This window comes from Rissa tridactyla, chromosome 3 (genome assembly GCF_028500815.1).
Source record: "Rissa tridactyla isolate bRisTri1 chromosome 3, bRisTri1.patW.cur.20221130, whole genome shotgun sequence".
Lineage (NCBI taxonomy): Eukaryota > Metazoa > Chordata > Aves > Charadriiformes > Laridae > Rissa > Rissa tridactyla.
The window spans coordinates 43715491-43742439 of record NC_071468.1 but is presented as its reverse complement, the minus strand read 5'-3'; the positions used below and the strand labels follow the sequence as shown (position 1 = coordinate 43742439).

Below are 26949 nucleotides of genomic sequence, written 5' to 3'. Positions count from 1 at the left end.
ATGTCGCTGAACTAGTAACACACGCACACTCATGAAGAATTCTGAGATGAGAAAGCATCTGTGGCACTCACTGTAAAGACCTGCAACATTGGCAGAAGATAAGGAGTGACACAGTGAAAGAAGAGCATCCATTGAATGCTTAGGCAGGAAGTGAGCCTTTCAGGGAAAGATCGTTTCAGATTTGCTTGGGTCATGAAAACTTGGTTCAAGAATATATTTTGGGAACTCTCGTAAGCGTCTTACAAAATCAATTACTTGATTACTTGATTTCTTTGATTTGATGTCAGTTTTAGGAAGCCAGTGGCTCACAAGAAATAACGAAGTGGTGAGTTGCACTTGAAATACACATTAATGTCACATCCCAGTATTCAACCTTTGTGGAAAATCCCATTGCATATAGAAGGAAGAACACCATGTAAGACCCCTGCAGCATTTAATAATCAGTTCTTCAGAGTGTTTGCTATGGTCTAAGACTCCAAACAGCTGACCATTCTGTGCCATTGACGTATGTCTCTTTGAGGCACATATGCTGTTATTGTTCTAACTTTATTTCTAATGTCCCTTGAAGAGTACCCAGTTCTGACTTTGTGTTTACTTATACAGTCAATAGGAACAATTTATGCATGAAAAACCAAGAGAATGTTTGATACTATTATTGTATACTGTAATGAGATTTCTAATTAACCCCAAATAAAAGTGCCTCTCTTTCCTCGTTTTAGCATCTGTCTTATGGCAATGGTAGCTTACATGTTGATGCAGCCTTCCAGCAAACGCTCTGGAGTGTAGCACCAATCAGTTCAGGAAGTGAAGTGGCCCAAGGTAAGATTGACTCAACTTTAATTATTGAAAGACTGATTGTAAATGAAATATCTGAAAAATCAAATTATTCTGCCAAGTGTGGGAGTGGGTTTCTCTTATGTAAACATTCATTCCAGTAAATAAACACACAAATGTTCTGAAAACAGAGGGGAAGTTATACTGAAAGTGACGCTGAGAGTTTTCTATGTAATTTTTTTTCTAAATACTGAACAGCTCGTTCAAATCTCATTTTGCTAAAGATATTACATTCATAGATTTTTTTTTTAAAAAGGCTTTTGGTCCAGGTTCAAAATACTGTCTCAGATTATTCTGATATATGCAGTCATGGATACATGTTCCTGAGACTGAGTAAAAAATGGGCAAGAGGACTGGAAGCAGGATGTGAAATCCTAGGAGTTAAGACTGGGAATGGTTTTGTGGGAAGCGTATGGTTGGGAAGAAAAACAAAAGGAGGGGAAAGACAGAAAGAGACAGGCTATAACAATTTTCAAATGTATTTATTTTATTTAGGAATTAGGAAGGGGTTTTTTAATGCAACCTCTGACATGAAAGGACTGAATTTATGCCATACTGGTTCCACAGAGAAGAAAAAAACAGTCGTCTTTTCAGAAAAGTCTGTCACGATGTAAAGCTTAATGATTTCTAGTTTCCTACAGAGTAATTGTTTTGAGTAGGTATTGTAAAAGAACCTTAAGAAGGTTAAAGCTACACGTCCTTTCTTTCTTACTCCCTTCTTTTTATCTGGCATATTTTAAAACATGGTTGTGGAATGCTCTTGCAGCTTTGCTAATTTGGATTTCAGGGACAGCATTGCCAACACTTCCTTTCTGTATATGCACTGTGATTTTTAGACTATGAAAATCATTCTGCATATTCAGATTCTCTGATGTGGTTTCTAGAGCAATCTGTTATTAAAAAGAATGCTCGTGTGTTGCTTAGCGGTGTCCTAAGCTTTACGGAGAAAACCTTTCTGTTGATAGGAGGAGAAAGCCCTCTCCTCTCTGCGATGTCCTGACTCTTCAAATATTGTGATGCTACATGCATGCTCTGTGCCTTAGTTTGTGAACATGCATAGCTGTAGCTGTACACTGCACAGCCAAGTGTTTGGCTTTGAACCTGCATGTGCAGTCGTAGTGTGGGCAGTATAGGAGTTTCCCTTTGAAGGCCAAATAAATCGTGTTTGTAGGTGGGGAATCTTAAGTCAAGGAGAGCTTTGAGTGGATGTTCCCAGAAGCTTTTTCTCACAGAAAACTTCCAAAGACACCAAAAAGGATTTTAAAGTTAAATAAATAAATAAATGCATACATTTTTATTCTGTTAGTATATAAACTGGAATCCTTAACTTAAACCCAAAAGTCGGTAGGTAAAATGGAAGTCTCTCCCATTTTTTCTGTTGTAATCTGGGAAGGAAGTACTTGCTTCCTTGTTTCCCTTGGATCAGTCTTTTTCTGAGTTGCACTAACTCTGTAGATTACCCTGTCTGTGGCTCTTTCTCCTGATCCACCCTTTCCTACTTGCTGACTTGGAGCTTTTTTCACTTGGCAATGTTCAGCTGGCTCCTCGGGGTAAGAGATATCTTCTCCTTCTTCTGAGTCTCTTTTACAAGTAACATAAAATACCAACAGAAAAAAAATGAAATAAAACTGATAGTATTTATTACAGTTTGAACTATAGTTTTACAAGTTGCTGCGTTCAGATAACGGCACTTGATTTTTCTCCCTTTATTCAAGGATATCTGATAGGAGGGGATGTTCTCAGATTATTGCATGGTCACATGGACGAATGTTTGACAGTCCCTTCGGGTGAACATGGAGAAGAACAAAGAAGGTAGGTTTCCAGCTTACAATAAAATAATAATGAATGTTGCTGAATCAATATTAAGTGTTACTGATAGTACAGATTTTTGAAGGATATTGTGATGAAAAGCATTACTCATAGGAAGGAATATTGTTGAGATGAACTTTTGACATGACCCTCTTGCATTTTCTTTTTGGTATTGTTCAAGTCTGATTTCACTTACCACAGGTGTAAAAGCAGTAGTGATTTTTGATAACTTACTGTCATCTTTACTGACTTAAAAACACTGTGAATGAAATGCATTGGTTTCTTTATTGCTGTTTTTTTCTGTAATCACAAAAAATTCCTCAGGACAGGGTATGTTAAGATTACTGCCCAGTCCTTCAAGACTGCTGATCTGGGTATTGATCTCAGGTGTACCTGTCACGGTAATCTAGAAATTAATTTATGGTTGTTTTCTTGACTAAAGGAATTCTAGAATGGAAGTAGAAGAGTGATGACAGCTTGGTATGCATCTCTCTGTTAACTAACAAATCAAAATGGTGAGAAGACTGGCACTGAAAGTGGCATGTCTCAGTAGAGTGATTACATGGGTGAATCAAAGTCCTATTTATTTCTAATAAAATATACCCTAAGCTTCTTTTCAGTAGGGCAGTGTCATATGATTTATTCCTACCTTCAGCCTGAAGATTACTAAATGATAATGTTGATTTTGGAATAGTTTGTTTGATGCAGCATATTGGGTAGCTTCATTTCCATGACAAAGAAAGTGCTATTCATTCATTTCCAAATGAGTTTTCTTGGTTTGCAAATGGAAACGTATTTTTATTCTGTTTTATTCTTATTTGTAAAGATAAGAACAAGACACTGGAAGCTCTAATAGAATATAGTGAGAGTCTTCTATGAATTTTAAAATATCAATGAGAAAAACTTCAGAGTTTTCTTATACGGCTGCTAACAGACCTTTTCTGTTTTGGGCTCTCATTCTTAAACAAGGGAATAGTTTTTTTAACACAACAAGATATTTCAAAATGCTGAGACTTAAAATGTAATCAGTTCATGTTTTAATTTTAGTTACTATGTGACAGATCCACTGGACACAGCTTGGAGTTTATTGCTGAAAGTGATGAAAAGCTGATAAATAAATAGGATCCTATAGTGTTTGCTCTTACTTCAGTTTAAATCCTGCAAAGTTACTTTTAAAAACTCTAGTTGCAGTGTAATTGCAGATTTATATGATGATCGTGCACTTCAGTAATGAGCTTTAACGCTTAATAACACATTAAAATCTGTCTCTCTTCAACATGACTAACATTATGTATAAACTGCAATAAAGGCCAGCGAAGTTGCAAGTTAAGTAAAAAATTCATTTGATCTGCTTGTGATTTACACGATGCATCCTTGTGTCCCATAACACAGGAAGAACAGGCTTCATTTCTTAAGCTGCAGACCACTGCCGTAAACAGACCAGATTGCTGTTATTCTTTCTGCAGTGTCTACCTTTTCCCCTATCCATCCAGTACCCCAAAAGAAGCAGAGGTGCTAGACAACAAACAGTACCTATATCTTTGTCTTTATTACTGATAGCAGTACTGAGAAATATTGCTTCTCAGTGCTTCATAAAAAACAGATTTGATCTACTGAATTTTTCTTGTTGTTCAGGAACTTTCTTTAATAAAGAAACAGAATACAAATAAGTTTAATTTTTTTCATATTCTCCTTTTCTGAAGTTCTTCTATTACTTTTCTGATTTTTAAAAATTATTTTTACTTATAAACTTGGGATATAGTCTATGATTAATTTTATGAAGTTAGATATAATTGCTCTGTGCCTCACACTTTCTCTGCTTAAATTATTAATAAATTTAGTTGTTGCTTAAAACCTTTACATTTCTATCTCCAATTAGGACTCTTGCATATTCAAAATAATATTTAAAAGGATAAGTTGTGACTGCTTTCAGTTTTCAATATGTATGCATACCTTATTTTAATGGGTGGTATTTAACTGCTGATAGAATTATATTAAAAAATATGTGTAAATTTGGCAGGTTGAAAATTGTAAAATAAATTATTTTATCTTTTATTTAAATTTAAATTCCGTAACTTTTGCACATAAAGCATGATAAAGTGTGATATATTTGGAATATAATAATTCCATATTATTCTTTCATTGGCTTTTGAAATAGTCTGGTGATAGATTATTGTGGTTGTGCTTGATTTGTTTTGTTCCAGTACATGCCTGAAGAGCAGCTCTGCTCTGCAGAATGGCAGCATAAAGGAACGCTGAGAAGTTCCATCTCTGTTGTGACTCACTAATTCCTCTATCTCATTGTTATTTTTCTGCAAAGGCCTCCTCTTTATGCCTTCTCAAATAAATAAAAGATCAGACAGTCCTAAAATAACAGTTTTATTTTACAATGTCACCTGCTATCTAATCCTGGAAATGAATAAATTGTTTTGATGCGAAGGATCCTCCTAGGCAGTTTCTAAAAATAACTGCTGTTTTTCTCTATTCTTAGAGCATTGATACAGTTACATAAATTTGAGTATAAAAGTGTTTCAAACATTGCCAGAAGTACAAAATAAAACACATAGTTCTCAAGATGTTTATACTCTTGTGAAACAGCACTTAGCACAGAGGAGGTCTACGATACAGTGTCAGTGCAGATACTGTATTCATGATTACAGTACCTAACAAAGCTTCCCCCGAGGCGAGGTCATCCAAACCTGCACTGGAAAAGGCCTAGTACAGTGGCAGAAATAGTCATAGAAACAGCGTATTAAAAGTGTCTCACATTTTTTTTCTGAATGTGTACTGTGTTCTTTTGCTTAATTGTTGAGCTTGTGTGTCCCTCCATGTGCTCCTGAAATTGTGCTATGGTGACCACTAGAAGGTAGGGTGGAATTGTATTTTTGGAAGAGGGACTTTGCTATTGAGTGGTGAGATGTAATTGCACAATGAGCACTGGGAAAAGAGCAATGTTCAGGACCAGCTTTTGACACAGGCAAAGCAGGTATTTGCCCAAGGTGAGAGGCTGGTTAGGAGGATGGTGGTGTTCCCTCCCTCCAGGAATCAAGATCCAGGAAGCTCCTTTGGCCTGCACTAGGTAGCCCTAGTGATGTTTCTTGCATGTGCAGTCCACCCTGTGTTGTCTTCTCAGTGCTTGGCCATGGCCCCTCGGTTCTGGAAGGAGGGGGAGCTGTCATGGGGCTGCAGGCTGCTAGAGCAGAGGCTGCTCCCTTGCCTCCTCCCTCCTGCAGGCAGTGGTGGTGTGCTGTCTCAGCAGTATGAACCTTCTGCCCTGCCAGCAGCAGGTGCAGGCATGTGGCAGGGTAATAAGCACAGAGGCAAAGTGCCTGGGCTACATATTGCCCAGGCTGTTGTGTCTCGGTGCATTGAAATTCCCAGTGAAGATGGTGCCTGGAAGAACCGGTTTGCTGCTGCTTTCCAGCTGAATTTGGTCAAAATTGGTGAGAAATCTTGAGTAATCTCTGATAATGCTGCCTTTTATATAGTGATACTTGGCTCTTGACGTAACACCAGTGAGACATTGTTCAAAGATTACATCTCTGAACTATAAATAGTTTAAGACAACTTTGAGTATTTGTGTAATAGGACTGATTTAAACAGATTCTTGCAGTAGTAACTCAAGAAAAATAGTAAAATAGGATTTTATTGCCTGAACTACTTCCCCCCCCCCCCCCAAAAAAAAAAAAAAAAAAATCTAGCTGGAATCAGATTTTCCTCCTGTTTCATACTTGAGAAATTTGTTAATAATTTTTCATACTTCTTTTTTTGGGTGGAGGGTTGTATACAATTATCCAGCAGATGATTTAAATCACTGTTTATATTACAGGTACCTTAAAATGGTCTTTGCTTTCATTTGGCATTTTTCCCTGTTGAAATTGTGACACACTTTTTTTTTTTTTTTTAAACCCTTATTTGGTAATTATAGTATTGAGTACTCACTTGTGAATGTATAATATCAGAGGAATGAATAAACTAATAATGGTGAAAGGTGCTGTTTAGGGCAGGTATACATTGAAAGTGAAATTGTTTACCATTGTTTCATTCTTAATTAAATTTTTTTGCAAGAAGTGTTCATAATAAATTCAGGTTGTGCAGCAGAGATTTTAAAAGTTTTGCAATAAGCAAGCAGATTTTTTTTTCCCCATCACAACTGAGTTGTCAACAGCCCCCCTTTTTTTACTGTTCAGTTAAGAGGAATTATTTCACATTTTTGACATTGTTGTATTACATGTATCATTTTTATTTTCCTGTAAAATTGTCAGCCAGTTTTAACACAGTGCTTTGCATGACTGCAAAGTTTTTGATTACTTTGCAGTTTTGAGTTTGTTGTTTTTTTTTTTTTTACTTAAAAGTCCCCCCAAATTAATGGCAAATAGCAGCGTAAGTATGTAATCAAAATCAACATGACTTAGCCAATCCCAGCTCCTTTTTATTTTCCTTTCCATGCTATTCTCTTCAGAAAGGTAAAATACACTCTTCGATATGGTCTTACGAGCTATTGAGGTCTGTAGTACGCCAGAAAGGCCGCGTGAAGGATAATTTGTAACGGAGAGGTGAATTCGGAACGTTTTCACCCAGCGGGTGATTGCGCTGTCCGTGGTGCTGCAGTGACAGCCCCGGCGCTGTCAGGCAAACGGGGCGGCCAGTTCTGGCTCTAGTGACTGTTTCTGTTAAGGGGAATGAAATAGATTAACGGCATAGTCAAGGAAATAATAATGTTTTAAATTTAACTTACAGTCATAGGTCAGACCAAAAATTACTTCATTACACCAACTAATTAACTAGATTAAAGTTTACAGTAAGGATGAACTGAAAATTCTCAAAGGTTCTGAATTCCTTATGGATATTCTCATTTGAAACAAAGGTGTTTAATATTCTTATTCCGTAAATGTAGACTATGCAAATAAAATGCTTTGGAAAGAATAGAAAAAAATGTCAGGAATTAGTGTTACGGGTATGGCTCAGAAGGTATAAGGTAACCCAAGCTTTCTAGGGGAAGACTATAACTCATTGTATCCCCTGTTGCCCTCTCTTTCTGCTGTTATTTTTAATTTCCTCACGCATTTACATTATTTATATTTTCATAATAATTCATAGTAATTCACAGCTTTTCTCTACTGTTTGGCAAGAAATGTGCATCTTCTGTGCACTTCATAACTTGAAATTTTATTTTTTCCATCCTGCCAATGTAAATCTGTAGTAAATCTTTGATAAAGAATTTTTCTGGGTTATTCACATGTCATTAAAAGCAATGTTTCATTTGACCTAGTAATATCAGTATCTGCTATGGCTTACCAGTGTCAGTTTCAGGAAGCATTAAAATGTTATGAAATATGCTTTCTTTTCATCACTAAAACAGTTGTCGAGAGTATGTAAAAAGATGAGGTGCATCCTATAAAATAATGTTTTTATTTAGAGCAGGTTGTAAGGAAGTTCGTCTGAGCAATCTCAGAGCAGTTTACTACATTTATTTTAATGAAATGAGTTAAAAATCAACTTTGGATTTCTTAGAATAAAGAAGTATGAGACGGTCTAGGTTATGAATTTATTCAGCTGCTGTGGGGCAACGGTTAGTATACATGCTGTTATGGTAAAGACAAAGTGACTTGCCCCCAAAGTCTGCAAACAAACACCCTACACCCAACCATCTCCTTCAATACTGGGTTTTCCTCTGTGCTAATAAGCATTCAGTCCCTGTATATTATATCCACAGGAGGACTTTGGAAGCTAAAGCCTAGTAAGTACTAGGTACCTGATTCCAAGTTGTGGTCCCCAAAAAATTGCTTCTAACAAACAATGCAAAATGCCTACAATTTTGATATTAGTATTCCCTGAAGTTATGCCTCTGGCTATTTTTGGCAGTGCCTGGTCTTGGCTGAAGATCACAACATTTAGTGAATCCATAAGCTCTTCCAGGATCCATAAAACTATGCCATTCTTTGGCAGTGGTCCCTGACACGCTTGATCTAATAAGCATAGTGACAGCACTCCTTTGCATAAGTGATTCCTTTATTAATTTTCACAAAGGAAAGTTTTTAAAATCTGGCAATGTCTTAGGGCAGAAATAAAGGTGCGGGCACGAAGCAGTCCAAAGAACGGCTGCCTACATCTAGAGTGACAGTGCTTAAAAGTCACCGCATTCCTCGGTGTTTACTTTGTCGATAAGCCAGTTTGCCTACTCGGGGCTTTTGGTGATGATAAATCTAAACTATTTTGTGGATCCAGTACAGGTCACTTATCTGTGTGTAGAAAAATGGAGAAAAAAGAACCCAACCATTTTTAGGCTTAATTGACTTTTTTCAGAAGCACTTAGATTGCTGGATATGTGCAGGAGCTAGATGGCTCATTACATATTAAAATTTGGAAATAGGAAGCTGTTAACATCTGAGATGTGTGAAGACTGTATTGGTGTGGTTGTGAAACTTCAGGTGCTATGACAATAAAACACAGTGCCAAATAAATGAATTTTAATAATTCAATGTAATAAGTTGCATGGTTATTTTAATAGTACGAGCTATGAGAAAAGGCTGCCTTTTATGTGAGATGTATGCAGTGATCACAGATCTTTATTATCATTTGATATTTGTTTTTTTATTGTAATCTAGAAATACTGTAGTTATCAGGCTATTGATTTTTTTTTTTTTTTTTTTTTAAACCCCCCCCCCCGGCCCCGGATTCTCTATCACTAAAACACTAAGGAAGTTATCTAAGCAAACACTGTATAAATCTTGTTGTTATGAATATCACAATAATGGATACTAATGACAATTAAAACAAAATTTGAGTAACAAAGTCTGAAGGTTTAATTGATAGAGCTGGTTTTGAATCTGGTAACCTATGAATCTGACAGTTGCGGTAATTGTTTTGTCAGTCTGAAAGTGAGAGATGCAGTTAAATGAACAAACAAATATGGTGACTTTTTCCAACAGAGCCGAGCATTTAGTCTGTGCCTTTGCTTGGTTTTCAGGACTGTCCATTATGAAGGTGGTGCTGTGTCAATTCACGCTCGTTCCCTTTGGCGACTAGAGACTCTAAGAGTTGCGTAAGTAAAATCTCGCCCAGAAAAGGAAATCCATTTGGTGGGGCATTTCTTGTATAGTAAGAGTGTTCCTATAAAATCAGTTTGATAACTGTAAAACAAAACTGATAATACTAAAATAGTCTTCAAAAAGTGCTCTATATCACTTTCATGAAAAATTAAACAACTTCCTGTAGCAAGTGTGTGTTAACACAGATGCTGTGCGTGTTCTGATTATTTTTTTTGCAGTTGTTATAGCCGTTAGTGAATTCCCAATTTACATTTTTAACACATATACGTGACATAATCAGAACTGCTTTCCTTAAAAATAATAATTCATGTGTGCCACCCCCTTACTTGTTTAAGCCATTTGTAAGTCTCGAAAGGCAAAAATTTACAGAAAAAAGGCTACCTTGCGTTGTTGGAAGTGTTGGAATGATAGTAAGGAATTGTGCCTTGTTTGTTAAAGTAATTGCGCTGCAAAATTGCACTTAAATTGTATTACAATATGTGCCTGTGATTAAATTTCTAGTGACTAATAAATGATTGCTTTTTAGATATTAAATCAGGGCAGCTTAGGGAAAGGTTACACTCTAATGATGCTGTTTCCTGTGTGTGCATTTTATTTAATAGGATGATGTTAAATGTCACTGGTAGGGCAGTGAGATTTTTACTTTAGACTGAAATTGACCTTGCAAGTGCTTAAGTGACAAAAATGAAACTGTGAAAGGATCTCTGGCTTTTTATTTTCCTCATTGCATGTGCTTACCTAATAAGCATTGGTACTGGACCAATGTGTGGATTTGAGATATTACATGTTTCTCTTTTGGCTGTCATATATCTCACTTTGACAGGCATTGTATACAAACTTTAGAGGTGTAAACATTTGAACATACATGACTGAGAGAAATTGTGAGAATTATCAAAACAAATAAGCGAGAGTAGTGGTAATCTTTCTTTTTAAGGAACGTGACTTTCTTACCAGGAAAAAAACCCCCAAATAAAATCCCAAGAATAACACTCTCTCCTGCAAGTCCTTCACCTCCCTGTTTTCCTGTATGATATTCTAATAGCTGTATACATTCATTGCTGAATTGCAGGCACATTACTATTCATGCAGATGCTTCAGTTTGTAACTTGGTATATGCATGCCTGAAGTCCTCCATCACTTTTAGTCCTTCGCAGAATGACTGCAGATATAATATTTATTCTGTTAATTTTATATGATTCTGAAGGAATCATTGTTTCTGAATTGTCCTCATTAGTGGAAAACTCTCTTAAAAATTGCACATGTAAACTGCCTCTTGGGATGCCCTGCCATGGGACGCCAGATACTATTGTCCAGCGTTGCTTTCTTTCCCAAAAGGTGACAGGGATCATATTCTCACATTGCAGAAAAGAATTTTTAGTAGTAGTCAGAAATAGTTTCACAAGATACTTTCTGCTCAAAAGTGTCTCACTTTTCTTGTAAGTGCACCTGAATTGTCCTTTTTCCTGTCCCACAGGCATGAATTAGGGGCATGGCTCGGTTGCATTACACTTATTATTTTCTTTTTCTTATGGTCCATAGCTATTTGGTCCAAGAGAAAATTGAATCAGACTAGAGAAAAGGCAGCTCCCCGGCATGGCCCATAATATGAAAGGTGCAGAGCTGATGTGTTTTCCCAGACCCAGCAATACAATAGCTGAGATTCATGACCTGACATTTTCCTTAATTGAGAAGCAGAAGTTGTGCTAGAACACTGGTACTTAGGTGTGCTTTTGTGGAGTATACTGATTTTGCTGTGTAGAAGACAGAAAAAAAAGAAATGCATTTCTCAGATATAAATCTTCCACATTTCTTTCCTCCGCAAAGTCCTCTCCCCTCAACTTAGACAGAAGAGACTATTTAGTTTACAAAAGGAAATAGTTGAGAGGAAAGCCTCTTAATTCTTTTGGCTTTTTTAAAACCAATAACTAAAAAGGTTTAGAAGTTTAATTAGTGAAGTGTTACAAAACAGAAGCCAGGAATTGCTCTTGCATTTTGAAAACTCCTGCACTTTAAAAATGCCTGCCAAATCGCTTTTGCATACTTTGCATACAGTACAGTCAACTCTTAAGAAGACATGCTTAAACAAATGGATATTTGTATTTAATAGGTAAGTGCTTTAATCTGCTACATGTATGTGTCAGGGAAAATGAAAATGACTTAAACCTGTGTAAGTGCTAATTTAAGGGATTTTCAGACTAGTACATGAATATATACAAAACACATGCATAGCAGCTTTTTGTGTTTTTAAATGCTGTACCTGGGATTAGTTTAAATGCAAGTAAGATGATGCAGTAATACAAAATTCTGAAATAAGACTAAGCTTATAATCAGGTTAAGTTCATAAGGATGCGTTTGTATATTTCATTGATATTATGTGGATGTTTGTTGATAATTTTAAGCTATTTCAAGCCACAGTAAGCATAGAGAATTACTAGTATTTGTGGAAACATACTAGAACCTTGGCAGTGTGTCATAACTCCATTATGATGGACATTTTGCAAACACAAAATAAATATATGATTTCCTCTCCAAAAAGCAATCTGCAAATGCATCCGAAGTGTAAACCTTTGAAGATATAAGACTGAAGAAAGTTTTGTGAAGATGCAGGAAAACATCCTAGCTGTGGCAGTTGTCCAATCTAAGGAATATTTGAGAAGCCTCCTGAAAAGGCTTTGTGAAATGCATCCTCCTTAGTAACCCCTACACAAATTTATCTTGAGGAGTTAATAAGGAAGAAAAGAGCTGACTTTTCAGTTTAAGGCAAAAAGTTAGAAACCTGCAACCTCTATTTCAACTTGAGGAGTTCTTGGGGAACTTAGAAAATCTTGGCCTTTCTTACTTCATTTCCTCCTATAGAATATGAGGAATCTGGGCAAGTCTTTGCTTAATAATTTTTAAAATTTATTTTTGGAGGATTGTTTTATTTAGGTACTTTGTTCTTTGCATGCTATTTAATGTGTGCCTAAAGTGTGCTTACTACTGAAAGGAGAGGGCTCTGGGAGAGTGAACAAACCCGTCTGCTGGTAGATGAAATGCTGGAGAGGGAACTGGCAGATCTAAGCTCTTTGTGCACAGCATAAGCCTCCTTTTCCGTAGGCGATCTGTATCTTCTCTTAAAAGGAATTCAGTCTGAACCAAGGCAGCCTCTGCAAAGGAAGAGGTTAAGATTATTTATTAGAATGGTTTTATAGGAGATAACAACAAAGTAGCTATTCTTTTGCTGATAATCCAACATTTAGAATTTTATCCTTTTACTGACTAGTTGGCAATGTGATGTACTTTAAAATATTTTTGACAGTAGTTAAAATCTATATTTTGTTTTAAAAAAACAAACGTTTCCTATGAACTTTCTTAGGTGGAGTGGCAGCCACATTAGATGGGGACAGCCATTCAGACTAAGACATATAACAACAGGAAAATATTTAAGTCTCCTGGATGACAAGAGTCTTCTTCTTACAGACAAAGAGAAAGCGGATGTAAAATCTACAGCATTCTGTTTTCGGTCTTCCAAGGTATGGAATCAGTGCAGCATTTATATAAATTAGTAGTAATTCCAATCTCTTCAGTAAGCAAGAATTAAATATTCCCTACTGCATGAATTATCAGAGCCTTATGCCTTTTGATTGATTAAAAAAACCCAAACCTCAGCATAATTAATATCTAGAAAGCTTCTTTTATCATACTTTCTTTGGGAAATGCTACCTGGCTGTTTGTTTGTGGGCTGGTTGTTTGGGTTTTTTGTTGGGTTTTTTTTTTGTTGTTTGTTTGTTTGTGTGTTTTTGTTTTTTTTTTACTTTTGTTTGTTTGTGTTTTCCTGGTGAACTTCCCCGGTACTTCACTGCAGATATCTGTTGCCTGACAGGAAAAATTTAGAGTGTTGTGGGTAATTTAAATCAAATGGGAAAATCAGGATTTCTTTCATCAGATATTTTACTGTAGTCTAATTTAAAGTTACCATAGTTTGAATTTTCATTTGACACCTTCGGTAAGCATTTACTGTTTAAAATAATACTATGATAAATTCTTTAATATCCTTTGATTTCTCTTACCTTTTCACCTACAGCATGATGTTCCTGAAAATTTTCCATAATGTTGGTTTTTTTTTAAAAAAAAAACTTCTGAAATATAGAATAATAATAATAAACAGAATTATTCAATAACCTCTCTGTAGCATTTACTTTATATATTGTTAATTATTTGTCTGCTTGGCAAGATAAGAAATTAATATATACCTGAATGCAGGTATACAAACTCTTACACTCTGATAACAAAGACTTGTTCGGGTAATGGTTTTGAGACCTAGACAATGTATTTTGTTAAACCAGTTAGAAAATCCATAGAAATACTTAAATATTTTAAGACAATGCAATGCAACTATATTGAGGAATTCCTGTTTCAGTTACTGTAGATCTCAACAGTTGTTCTGCTTTGAAGCAAGAGGAATAAAGTAACTCATTCACTGCTTCTCAAGATGGAGTCTTCAGCGAGGGTTACTCCAAAAAGAGTGCAATATACTGCACTGTACTGTTACATGGATTATTTAGTCAAAAAAATACTTGAAGGCAAGAATTTTTAGCAGTGCAGAGAGTATTTTTTTGCTGATACAGAGAAGGAGGTTCGTCTCTGTTTTCTAAGTAGCATATGCACATGTGTTTTGGAGATTAGACAATGTTGAATTTGAAGTTTCTTCATTGTTTTTTTTTTCAACATGAATTTTGAAGTCTTATTTGGAAGTATTTTGAGGATTTATATTTTGAAACGGTTTTGTTCTACCACATCGAAAATAAACAGTTAAATTTTTTTGATTTAGTTGTTGTTAAGTTACCAAACCTATTCTATGCTGAGCAGGGACATGTTATGGTAATCAATTCTCAAAGTAACATGACAGTATTTTAAGAAGGGTCTATAAGCTAGTCAGGATGTGACAGATATTATGTTACTCATATTTAAATATGGATTTTCAAAGAAATTGGAAATTTGGAAAATCATATTTGTTGTTCAATTTGTGGATATCAATGCTCATTTTAACAAAAGACTTATTTGGAAGGAACTATGGAGATGCCACAGGGGAGGAGTAAATGCTTTGCTCTTCATTGCTGAGGATGAATCCAGTCTCCTGCTTAGGACTTCTTAAAGGACTGTAATGTTTTACTTCATTAGGATACAGACATTAAAAATTTTTAGGTGCCTTCCCTCTCTGGAAAAGAGCATTAATTAAATATTTTAAAATTATAACAGTCCTAGAAAAGCTTCTGTAGAGAAGATAAGCAGCTTTAGGAGTCTCTTTTACTTCGAGCATGTATGGACAAACCATCCAACCTTTCACTTTTGTTGTTGCATGTAGTTAGCCCAAAATAATTACTCCTGGATAAGAGGCAGCACCTAATCTTCTCTGTTGAATACAGAGTGCAATACCTGAATATGTTAATAGTTGGGAGTATGTCAAGTGGCTAGATCTTTCTTATATCAATTAAAGTCATTTTTTGCCATAGTCTTAATTCTTCCTTCCACTACCTGAAAAGTAGTAGAAGGGAAAATTATGAAGATCTCACTAGTTGTGCTATAGATAAGATAGATCTAAGTAGGCAAAACCAGATATGGGGGAAGAATACCCTTATTTGCAGTGTTAAAGACTCAGTTGCTTCAGGATGCATAGATGACAATTTCAGTTTCCAAATGAGAAGCAGCTTTCATGTTTGCAGAGAAAATATTGAAAATGTATCCCCCTGTAAATCTGAAGATTCAGATACAAATGTAAATGCTACACACATATGTTTGCTTTTCAGCTCCCCCCCCCCCCCCCCAAACCAAACCAAACCAAAACATTCTGGTATGGAAATTTAAAAATTAGATCAGAATCTTCTTACATGTTAAAATTCTTTTAATATCAGCAAAATAAAGAAATGTGAAAGCTTAAAAACATCACAAGCCAAACAGCACTGAGAAGGCACGGGTATTCTGAAGAGCTAACAGTCTTTTAATTATTTGTTTTTCTGGGAATTGGGCTTTATCCTCTGGTTATTATATATTGCCCTAATAATTATCATTAAATGAGAATTATATTAGTTTTTCAGGCAATTCAGAAAATCCTTATTTCTCTATTGTAATCTCACTTCGCTAAGCACAGGATGTCCACAGATACCTACAATTTATTCCCCAAACAAAGCTCTTTTTATAGACTTGAGTTTGTAGTGATTAAATTCTCTGGATCTTTTTTTCGCTCTTGCATTTGCTAAATATTGATTCTTTTTGATAAAAAGCATGAGCTTAATATCGCTTTTTTACTGAAATAAGGTAATTTTGCTAATTTAGAAAAGTTTATACATTCAGCACAAAGTCTGCTTTTCCTGTCCCCAGTCCTTTCCAGTGGAAATACATAAATTTTAATCAAATTTTATGGCTTGTATTTTTATATCTTCACCTGTTTCTTAATAAAATTTCATAGGAAATGTACTAATGTCAGATGAAAAAGCAGTCATGAATTACCTTCTTCCAGTCAATGAGATCTGCTAGAATATGAGTCCTGAAAGTGTGCCACAGAAGGGATAGGTTGGGTCAGATGACAAGAGATAAAATTGAAAGGACAAGCCTTAATCATGGGAATCCATTTCAGAATGTTATAAGGAATTAAACAGAAACATTAAAGTGAAATAACATAATTAAGGTGAGTTTTCACAGAATAATTTTTTTTAACGTTAAGATAAAATGATTTAAAATTATTTTTTCCATTTATCCCGCAACAAATGTGGGAAGATTGTCTGTTTGTAAACAGCCAATCATGTTCATGATGGTTCATGATGTTCATGAACTGTTCATAAAGAGCACATTCTTCTGAGGAAAATCTGGCGTATTGTTCAATAAACTTGTTTGTTTCCAATGCGTTCTTGTTGCTTTGCATTACTGAGGTAGCTTATAAGTTGTTGCAAAAAACAGCTGTTTCGGTTTGTTCAAGTGTAGTGAATGAAGATTTTTGATCTTTATTTAGAAACAACTGATGGTCTGAGAATGGGCCTAGACTGCAAATAAAGCCGAAGCTTTTATTTGTAAATATGCTGTAGGAAGAATTAGCAGATGGTTATGTAGTGACAGGTTATGGTAAGAGTGTAGTGGGCTGGAAACTTGCATCGCATAATGTCTATACTGATATGCAATTATTAAATGGTGATATGGTGATTTCTGCTGTTTCTCAGGTCCTGATTTTCACTGATGAACTATTTTAGAGTAGATAATGAGACTGATTCATTTGATGTTTCTCAACTACCTGCTGTTTGTTGGCATGAATCCAGTACTCCGTTCAAACCTTTCCCTTAATAAACAATTTGTGGTTCTTGTTTACTCCCCAAAAAAGCTCAATGTCTTGAAGCTCCCAAGTGAATGCTGTGATGCCTGCTGCGCCCACACCATCCCCTACCTTTCCATTTCTCTCCTATATTTAATCCAAACCATGACATACTGTATGCTCTCCTGGCTGCTATGTTTATTTTGCAGGAAAGAGCTCAACTGAATGTGATTGAATTCAGTCTGGGCTCTAAACCTACATGAACAGTAGGGTCAGTGTACTTATGTAGCTGAGGACAAAGATCTTGTTTGGCAAATTGTTGGCACTGCAATTTCTATGCTAAGTAAATTTAACGTTAATTCTAATTGGAATGAAGATTTCAATATCAAACCCCTTTGTTTTCTGTTAGAGTCAGTAGATTTAAAGAAAAAGTACGGAATAATATTTTAAATTAATAATCCCTCATGTTATTGATAGTGCTTTGTGAGAAAATTTGTGAATTCATATATTCATATCTTAAGAAATCAGGAGGAAGACTTTGAAAAGTCTTGCGAGGAGGAAGACTTTGAAAAAAAGAAAAACTTACAATGTAGAAGCACAGTATGTTTGCACAGGGTCACGCTAATTCTAGTTACGAAGAGAATTCAAAAGACTGGAGCTTGAAATCAGACTGCCATTTCTTCACATGATAGCAGGACCTAATTTATTTTTTTCCTGAATCATCATTTGTGTGCAATGTCCTATTACAAGTAGCTTTTCAATTTCCAACTGTTATTACGTTGAGGTTATTTGTGCTAGCTTTTGAAAGAATTGAATACAAGATTTAAAGAAACGATATGAGCAAAATAATGAACTACTAATGAAATAGAAGCACACAATAACTCAGTAATTTGCATCAGATGGATTAATAAATCAGTTATTACTATGTATCAATGCATGAGATTTTAATAAAAATTTCAGCACTTAAGGAATCAGGCATTTACAAGATAGTGAAATTAACATCTGTATCCAGAAACAGTTTAATAATCTGAATTGTTGAATATATTATGTCTGGAAGCTTAATGTTATGAAAAGTAATAATAAGAATTTCACCTGAGGTGTGTGGGGGTTTTTTAAGTGTTTCAAAATGCATTCATAATTGTAAGGTGAAAATCTAGCTACACGACATCTCCTTTTACTTAATCAATGCTTTAAAAAAATCCTTTAGTAAATTAGAGATTGTTTTCTGTTCATTTCAAAAACCCAGTCTTTGTCATTTTTTATTGTGAAGCTGTCTCCCCCAGTTGTGAAGGCACATGTGTATGGTGTAATCATTCTTCTAATCTTTCCTGCTTGTAGTAGAATAGAACATTTAGAAGTTTTGGTCACAGTATTTGTAACATTACCCTGAGGAACCAAAGAAGTGGCTTGTCCTCTACTGCTGATCAGGAGAAGCGGAGAAGGTTGAGGCTGTGTTTTGTTAAGGGGATCGTCTTGCACTCTGAACGTATGGCCTAGAATAGGCCTGCAATTTGCACAGGTGGTTTTTTGAGCAGTGGTGAAAGCTAAGCAGCGTCTTCTTTGGGCGCATGTGAGCATCCATAGAAGCAGAACACAGGGAGTTACTACACCAATGAACTTGCCTGCACCGTTCAAGCTGTGAAAGGGAGAGCAAATCGGCAGCTGCAGTATTACGGTAGTCTCAGATTCGACTGTAACAATTGTGATGTATTCACTCTCCTCCCAGAAAAATTATGAATATTTTCTATGTCAATAATGTGATCAGTTGAATCAGAATTAATAAGTCAAAGGGGTTTTGGTTACTCTCCATGGAGAAGATTTTTATCTGAAATGGAGATAGCGGTGACAGCCTCAGGAACAGGCAGATCCAACTTGCTGTGAAGGTCTAAGTCCCCTGAGAAATTTTGGGCATGACTACATTAACATCCTTCCTACAATTAACTAGATATATACACTGATCCTTTGTAACATGTTTTTTCCATACTTACCTTTGGATTTAACAAGTAATGCAGGCAGACAAGGTATATCAGTTAGTCGAACCATATAAATTTGGAGAGATTAAATAGATGATCTGCCATGAACCAGGATGCATAGGCTGTTTGTCTTATAACCTGATGTCTGTGGGGAAGGAGTTGGTTCTTAGAAGAGCTGGATATTGTGGAACACCTCAAATTATAGTTACAAACTATAATATTGGTTGGGATACTGAATTTCCTCTCCTGAAACGACTGCTGCTGTCAGTATAAGACACCAACTATACTGACGTGTGGTCATGCCATTCTTCTTCTACAGCATGTCAACAGGCCAGTCACAAACACACAGAAATGGATTTCTTTTCTCAGGAAATACTGAGCCCATTGTTGGGCAGTAACGGGCAGTGACAGGTTAAAGGCCATCTCTCTGTGACAGTTGGCAATAAATTGTAGGGAGGTGCTCAACTTTTCCAGGGTGGAAAAAAAAGCAAAATCCCCAAGGAAAAGCTGCTGGAGGTTCAGCTAGGGCATTCAATGAATTTGTTTTCTTGTAAGCTTTTATGTTTCAATAATGACAGCTACTGTCAGTTATGATCCTAGTTCTTTCCTAGGCAGGTGAAATGAACACAACCGGTTTTCCTGGTGTAATAAACCAGTTTTTTGTGTGGATGGGATCTCTCTCTCCATCTTTTCCCTAAACGTTTAACCAGAAGTTACAGTTCTGCCATTTTTTAATCAGTTAATTAAAGAAGGATCTCAAATATTCTTTTAGGTCCCTTTTGGGACAATTGCCTAGTATTTAATATTTTGTGCAAATATTAACATGTTGCTTATTGTTCTTGCATACATTTTTTTTCCTTCTTCAGGAAAAGTTGGACATAGGGACAAGAAAAGAGGTGGATGGAATGGGAGCGCCTGAAATAAAATATGGGGATTCAATATGCTTCATACAACATGCAGATACAGGCTTGTGGCTCACGTACCAATCAGCTGATGCAAAGTCTGTAAGAATGGGTTCTGTGCAGCGGAAGGTAAGACTGTAAAGAGGAATGCATTTCATTCACTCACAGTATGATAGGGCAAAGGAGGGGGAAATGAAGGGAACTACAGGAGACAGCTGATTTCTGTCTTTCAAATATTTTAAGCATGTCTTTGTGGAAAGGGTTTTGGTTTTTTTAGTCACATATTGAAAACTTAGGTGGTGTACTGAATTTTTAAACTGAAAGCCAAACAAAGTGCATGTGTTACCCTGTAGACAGTAACCCACAATCATCGCAAAATCTGGATATATATATATATATACACTTGATGTCAAACTAAAATATTAGTAATAGCCTGTAGAATATGCTAAAATTCCTTTGTGCCGTGGTTTGGGTTGAGGAGGCTTTTAGTTCAAGTCTTTTCTTTCCATGTTGTGAGCATGTTACCTTTTGGGCTGGAATGATCAAGTCCTGAGCCCTGAGGGATTTCTTCTTTTAAAGAATAACCATGGCCAAGCAGAATGCTACCTCAGCATAATAAAGTAGGAAAAAGATTCTTTTTATGACCTACCACATTTTCCAGAAGCTACATTTGCGTTAGTGGTTATTGTAGATGTATAGATTTGTGGGAAATTATTTCTCAGCAAGGAAAAAATGTTTTACCCTTCTTTTAAAAAATAAAAGAAAATGTGATGTTTATCCACAACATAGTATTTTCTATGACTATTTTATATGCCAGAACTACAAAGCTAGAGCAAAATCTGGTATACTTGGAAGGACATGCCTTATAATTTTATACACACACACACATATATATCTGTATCATATATATGTGTGCATCTATATGCACACACATAATATTCTATATGCATTTTATATTAAAATAATATATATTTAGGAAAGTTTTTATGTAAATGTAAAATTTCAGTGATTGTAATACTAACAATTAATAATTGTAATTCTTAAATAATTCTAAAATAATTCAAAATAAGATACATTATTGAATAATTCGGTTATGTAAGTAATATAAAGAGTTTGTGTGTGTGTGTGTACATATGAAAAAAATATTTTTACCTAAAAGAGTTTAAAATATTTATGTAGATTGGATTGAATACCTTCGGAGTCATGATAACTAAACATGCAAAAATGTTATTAAGTTATTGGTAGTGACTCAAGGCATAGTCAGAGAAGAAGGCCAGTAACATCCTTGGAAATCATGACTAGTAGAGAATACCTGTTTTGAATATGTCCGTACTTTAGGGATCTGTTGCTGTGTAAGGGGACTAATTTTTAAGGTTGAAAAAACCAAAGAGCACAAAAAACCCCCTTAGATTTTTGATTTTTTAAATTATTTTTTATAAGGTATATTGTTTACAGAAGCTATGGCTTTGAGATTATTATGGCACTGAACCTGCTTGCTCAGTATAGGCATGTCCTTTGGACACAAAGTACAACATGGGATTACCTGTTTTTAAATGGATTTCCTAGCCTACCTTACTATGTGAGTTTTTATATTTCTTACTTGTGAAGAACATTTCATTTTGCAGTGGCTGCTTTTTATTTTTGTATTGCAGGCAATAATGCATCATGAAGGTCACATGGATGATGGTTTAACATTGTCCAGATCTCAGAATGAAGAATCCCGTACAGCACGTGTCATCCGTAGTACAGTCTTCCTTTTCAACAGGTTTATAAGGTGTGCTTTTAAAATGATCTTTTCATCCCTTTTCTTTTTTTGTCCCTCTTTTATTTGATTCAAAGTGGTCATTAACACAACAGTGAACAACTTAGCCCTCAGAAAAAAACAGATGAATACTTCTCAAACCAGCCTTTATGCCAATTCTGTATATGTTACTATCAGAGAGGTACCTTGAAAGGTATCGGTCAGTTTCTTTTCTCTATCTTCTAATATTACTTTATTGTTGAACCTTGATTTGAATGCATAAACGTACTGAAAATGCAAACAAACCATAAAAGAGAGATTTTTTTCCTTGTCAAAATATGCTGTAAGTCATGCAGTGCATCATTTAGCTCTTTCTTTTCTAAGTATGGTTTTTAAAAGTGTCCTTTCTTGAAAAACCTGGAAGAAGGAGATAACTGCAAAAGACACAACTATACTGAAGAAGTGCATAGTCTCAAGAAAAAGTTTTTCTTAAAAGTCTGAAATTACACCTTCTTTCTACCCTCCCATTGCACTTTCGTTATTTGATCCCTTTTACTGGTACTTATTTCTTTAATATTTTGCAACATATGTTTTATTTTATAGTATTTTATCCATCTAAAAATACTGCCGGATTTATGCAATTTCTATTTACTTTCCTACTCCAAATGTCCTCCTAAATAACACTGATAGAATGCTAATTCTCAAATGTTTGTGACTTCAGTAACTGATGAAAGGCCTTTCTCATCAGCGTAGCTGACATTAGAAAAATGATGATATGCAATAAGACTATATAGATTGATAAGAATTTCATAGGAAATCATTTGTTACAAGAGAAGACAATGTCGGAGATGGTGACCTGAAGCAACCATGTCTTAAATCAGTGTACAGATGGAGACACAGACATGTCAATTTGTTGAAAAACATTTCCCAGGTACTTAAATAACAGAGGAGAAAAAAAAACCTGTCAGGAGACACTTAAATACAAAAGAAACGCAAGGCCTAGGTCACTTTGTAAATAATACATTTTCTTAGAAGCTCCTAAGAATGCCATAAAATATAAGGACAGAGAAAGGCAATTTAATGATAAGGTTTCACAAAAGAAGGTACTGCTAAATTATAGTGGAGATTTTTGCAGAGTGAACAGGGAGTCCAAGGTAGTGTTTAACAGTTTAGTTTTGGCAGACTGTTACTCCAAGAAGAAAAAGCTGAATTGGAGAGGATCACAATTATTCTCATAAGTGCGTGCCCCAGTTCTTTCCCATGAAGTCAGTAGAAAAATTGCACTTCAGATAACGTGCTCACAATAAAAATGAAGTTTTAAAGATAACTTTTGTAGCTATCTTTTTGAAACATTGCATTATTTATTCTAAGAGATTTTTATTCTTTGGCAGTAAATATTCATATGAATTCATAATGTTTCCTAAACTTAGAAGTTTTCCAGCCCAAGTTCAGCATTGAAATGAAAATACAAAATGACATGTCAGTTAAAAACCAACTCAACAACGTTTCCTTCCCTCCCCGCCAAAAAACCCTCCACTTATCAGTGTTGTCTTAATGCCCCAAAAAGCGGAGTATAAAATGGGGCTTCTGCTCCATATCGTGGCCTGGAGAGGAATCCTGGGTGCGAGCAGGGTGCTGTGTGGCTCGGCAGAGGGGACTGGCGAGGACGGTCATGGGTCGGGTTGCCGGGGGCCTTTGGTGCCTCCAACGACAGAGAAGAGGGAGCTGAGCGCGGGGCTGGGAGGGTGCCCGTGTGGACACGGCGGACTCCTCTGCCAGCTGAAGCTCAGTGGTCTTTAGGTCAGCGTAAATGGAGCACACTGGTGAAAACGAAAAGGGCCTCTTTGCTACACAGCTGGGTTTTACTCAAAAATATACTAGGAAAAAAGCCTTTTTACAATGGCAGAATTGAGAATGAGTCAAAAGTGTCAACAAATAAGTCCCCTCCTCCCGCTCTCCCCCGCCGCATGCCACCGGGGTGGACCTTCCCTTCAGGCCTGCTCCTCATGACCTCCTCTGGCGCTTCAGGGCCCTGGCTGGCTTCTGCAGAGTTTCAGGATCCTCCGGATATTTTCCCACCTCCCTGAGGATGGGCACTATGTTCGCAGGCCCTCGGCACCCCTGGTTTCTCTGCCCCTCATGGCCTCTCCTGCTCCTTCCAGAAGGTTCTGGCGGGCCTCTGGCAGCGCCCCCCCGCCTTCCTGAGGGGAGCCAGGGAGGTGCGAGGGAGAGCCCTTGCCTTCCACTTGCTCTGTGGCACTGGTGAGGTCTCAGCTGCAGCAGCTGCATTTCAAGAAAGATGAGGTTTCAATGGAGGAGAAAGGTATATCAGCGGTTGGAAAAGCACAGCACTGAGGAAAAACTGGATTTTGGGGTTTGTTGAGGATTCAGCTAAGCAAGGGACAGGGGCAACATGGATGAGAACGGTCTGACCCCCACCTTGAGGGAAGCCATGGTCATAGACTATAGCAAGGCCAAGCTTAAATTGTGTATCAGGGAAACAAAAAGGCTAATGAAGTGCTGGGACAAAGTGTGTGGAAGAGCTGGATCTTCTAGCACTGAAGATGGCTTAAGAACAGGTTAGAGAGATGCTTGAGAGCCTGTATGGACTAGCTGGGCCCTCTTCGGCACCGTAGGACTGGTTCTTTGACTTCTGTCCATTCCAGCTTCATGATGCTTTGAACAGGTTTACAATAACTTCTGTGGTCTGCCTCTGATAGTGCTAAATGCGTAGGTAGAATATTAAAATGTGTTTTCTGGATTTCAAAAAAAATTAAGAGAAACAATTATTATCATGCTTCCAGTTTATGTTTGGGAAGGGAGGGGTGGATCATTAAGTGGAGAATGGGGCAGACATAAATAATTTTTGAGATGTTACATAGCTGTCAGAAAATGAATAGAGCTTTGGCATCTAAACAAACTTTGCTTTTAAACCAATGAAGAGTTTAAATGATAACATAAATTGATTTCCAATACTCAGGAGACTTTACATCTTCTTATAGGGGCCTTGATGCTCTCAGCAAGAAAGCAAAGTCTTCCACCATCGATTTGCCTATTGAGTCAGTCAGTCTGAGCCTTCAGGACTTGATTGGCTACTTTCACCCCCCCGATGAACATTTGGAGCATGAAGACAAACAAAACAGGCTCCGAGCACTGAAAAATCGGCAGAACCTCTTCCAGGAAGAGGTACTTCTCTCAGTTTTACTCCTGATTTTCTACCGTATTGTCTGCAAGTATTCTTTCAGAGTGTCTGTAGTGTTGATGTCTAATCTGGAGTATGTTTGCAGTGGGTTTTTTGTCCTGTAAGAGTCAAACTATTTGCTACATTAATAATCTCTTTAGATCTGTTGATTTTCCTGTATATTTAAAGAAATACATTTAGGGCCTTACTTCCTTTTCTTTTTCAAAAAAAATTAGATATTGATATGAATTTTTGTCTGAATTCTAACCATAATTTACTCCTTATGTGTGAATTAGTTTCTTCTGCTTTAATCTCTTGATGCAGAAAGATGTTTTTGTTTAATAAGTGTGCTTTAAATATTTTGTTTAATACTGTCTGTTATTTCTCTGGTAATGATAGTTGCCTATACTTAGTCAGATGCCTAAATGCCTTACAAAATAGAAACTTGCCTAGAATTATGTCTGGAATACTGCTTATTTTTTGTTTTATTTTGCCCATCCTAAAAGGTAAATTTTTATTATCACAGTCAAGGAAAACTTTTCTGTAGGGATTGCTTGTTTGACAAGTGGAGTCTGACTCTGTGTATATATTCTTGTGTCTTGCATATCCTGCCTTTCATGTTTTATTTTCTTATATTTCTGAAAATCTTATGTGTTTGCGCCTAAACAATACTTTTTTTTTTTTCTCTGACAATCTGAGCCTTTCCATTTTTAGGGTATGATCAACCTTGTTCTTGAATGTATTGATCGCTTGAATGTATACAGCAGTGCGGCTCATTTTGCAGACGTAGCTGGGAAGGAAGCTGGAGAAGCATGGAAATCTATTTTGAATTCTTTGTATGAATTACTAGGTAAGACATATTATGGGTTACTTGGATTGTTTCAGCTCAAAATCATAGATGAAAAGAAACACATATCTGTTTTAGTATAGAAGAATTTCCACTGTGTAGAAACCTAGAATACAAATTAAACAATTTCATTCCTGTGTTTAGGAGCCATGACATCGAGGTCAGTTTTGTAGAAGTCTATGATTTTTCATGCATCTGGCTGCAGAACTGCAGCTTGACTCTAAAGCTTCTATAATCAAGAGCCCTCTTATTAGTCAGTAATGATCAGTGATTCCAGCATTATACTAGGATACAGTGTGCCATAGAAAGGTATGCTCTTTTAGATGCAGTATATCATGAAGGTCTTGTCCACCTCCAGTCACTGAAAATCTCATAATACCTTCTGTAGGTATCTAAGTGTTAGTTGGTGTCCTGGTGAAATTTCTGTTTAGGCAGTAGCATTTAATCGACCGATTTGTTTGCTTACCAATTTGAATTGCATATGTTATTTATGTTCTACTATGACTCATTATATAGGGTTATTCATTATTATAGGGTTATATAGGATTATTAATCCACAACTATAGCTGCCTGCACGTTCACTCCTGCTGAGTTGTTAATTTTCTGCAAAAGGAAAGTTTACTGCCTAAAAGACCATTTTGTCAGTTCCTTGCTCCTCTGTCATGAGGCTTTCTCAGTGCCATAAGGAAGACTAAATAATAACGTTGACATTGACCTTAAGTGACTGAGGATGTGTCCCTGTCATTGAGCAGTCCTTTGTGCAGGCTGCATACAAGCCTGTGCTGCTTGCTTTCTGTAACACACCAGCTCTAATGTGGGGGCCTGATTGCCTTTAAACTTGCTTGTGTTTTGGCAAAAACTTGAGTTTGGATGAAGTCCTCATGCAGGATTTTTATCTTACTTTCTGGTAAAACATAAAGCATTTAATGTATCATTTATACTCAGTCTCACTCCTGAAAAATTTAGTATTGAAAAGGTGTACGAATGATGTTGTTGTACATCGATTCCATTAAAAACTCCACGACTGAATACTGAGTTTGTAAAATGAAGTGAGTCAAGTGGTTAGCAATTGCCCAGACGGATGTAGTGTGTATATTATTAATTGGTTCTTTTGTGGGTATGCGTTGTGAAACATGATCACATACTAGTTTTTCTATAGGACCCATTCTTTATTCAGTGCTTATTTATTATTGGTACTTAAAATACTTTGTTTTCTCTTTGCTACTCAGTGTATGGCATTGAACCTTATTTATTGTGAGTCTTTTAATTCATGTTTGGAAAACAAAGCTATTATCTTGGAGTTATTTTGTGCCATTTATGATTAGTAATCC

General features: G+C 36.2%; 1 protein-coding gene across 4 annotated transcripts in view; it reads left to right on the top strand.

The window, feature by feature from the left end:
* Positions 1–26949, top strand: part of RYR2 (ryanodine receptor 2) — a 427534-nt gene that overhangs the window by 187684 nt on the left and 212901 nt on the right. For all 4 annotated transcript variants that reach the window (XM_054193733.1, XM_054193732.1, XM_054193731.1 and 1 more), the window contains exons 9-16: positions 720–819; positions 2550–2646; positions 9614–9688; positions 13051–13207; positions 19814–19978; positions 21502–21623; positions 24593–24776; positions 25486–25621. In XM_054193733.1, the coding sequence (XP_054049708.1) occupies positions 720–819; positions 2550–2646; positions 9614–9688; positions 13051–13207; positions 19814–19978; positions 21502–21623; positions 24593–24776; positions 25486–25621 (1036 nt within the window). The remainder of the gene's footprint in view (positions 1–719; positions 820–2549; positions 2647–9613; positions 9689–13050; positions 13208–19813; positions 19979–21501; positions 21624–24592; positions 24777–25485; positions 25622–26949) is intronic.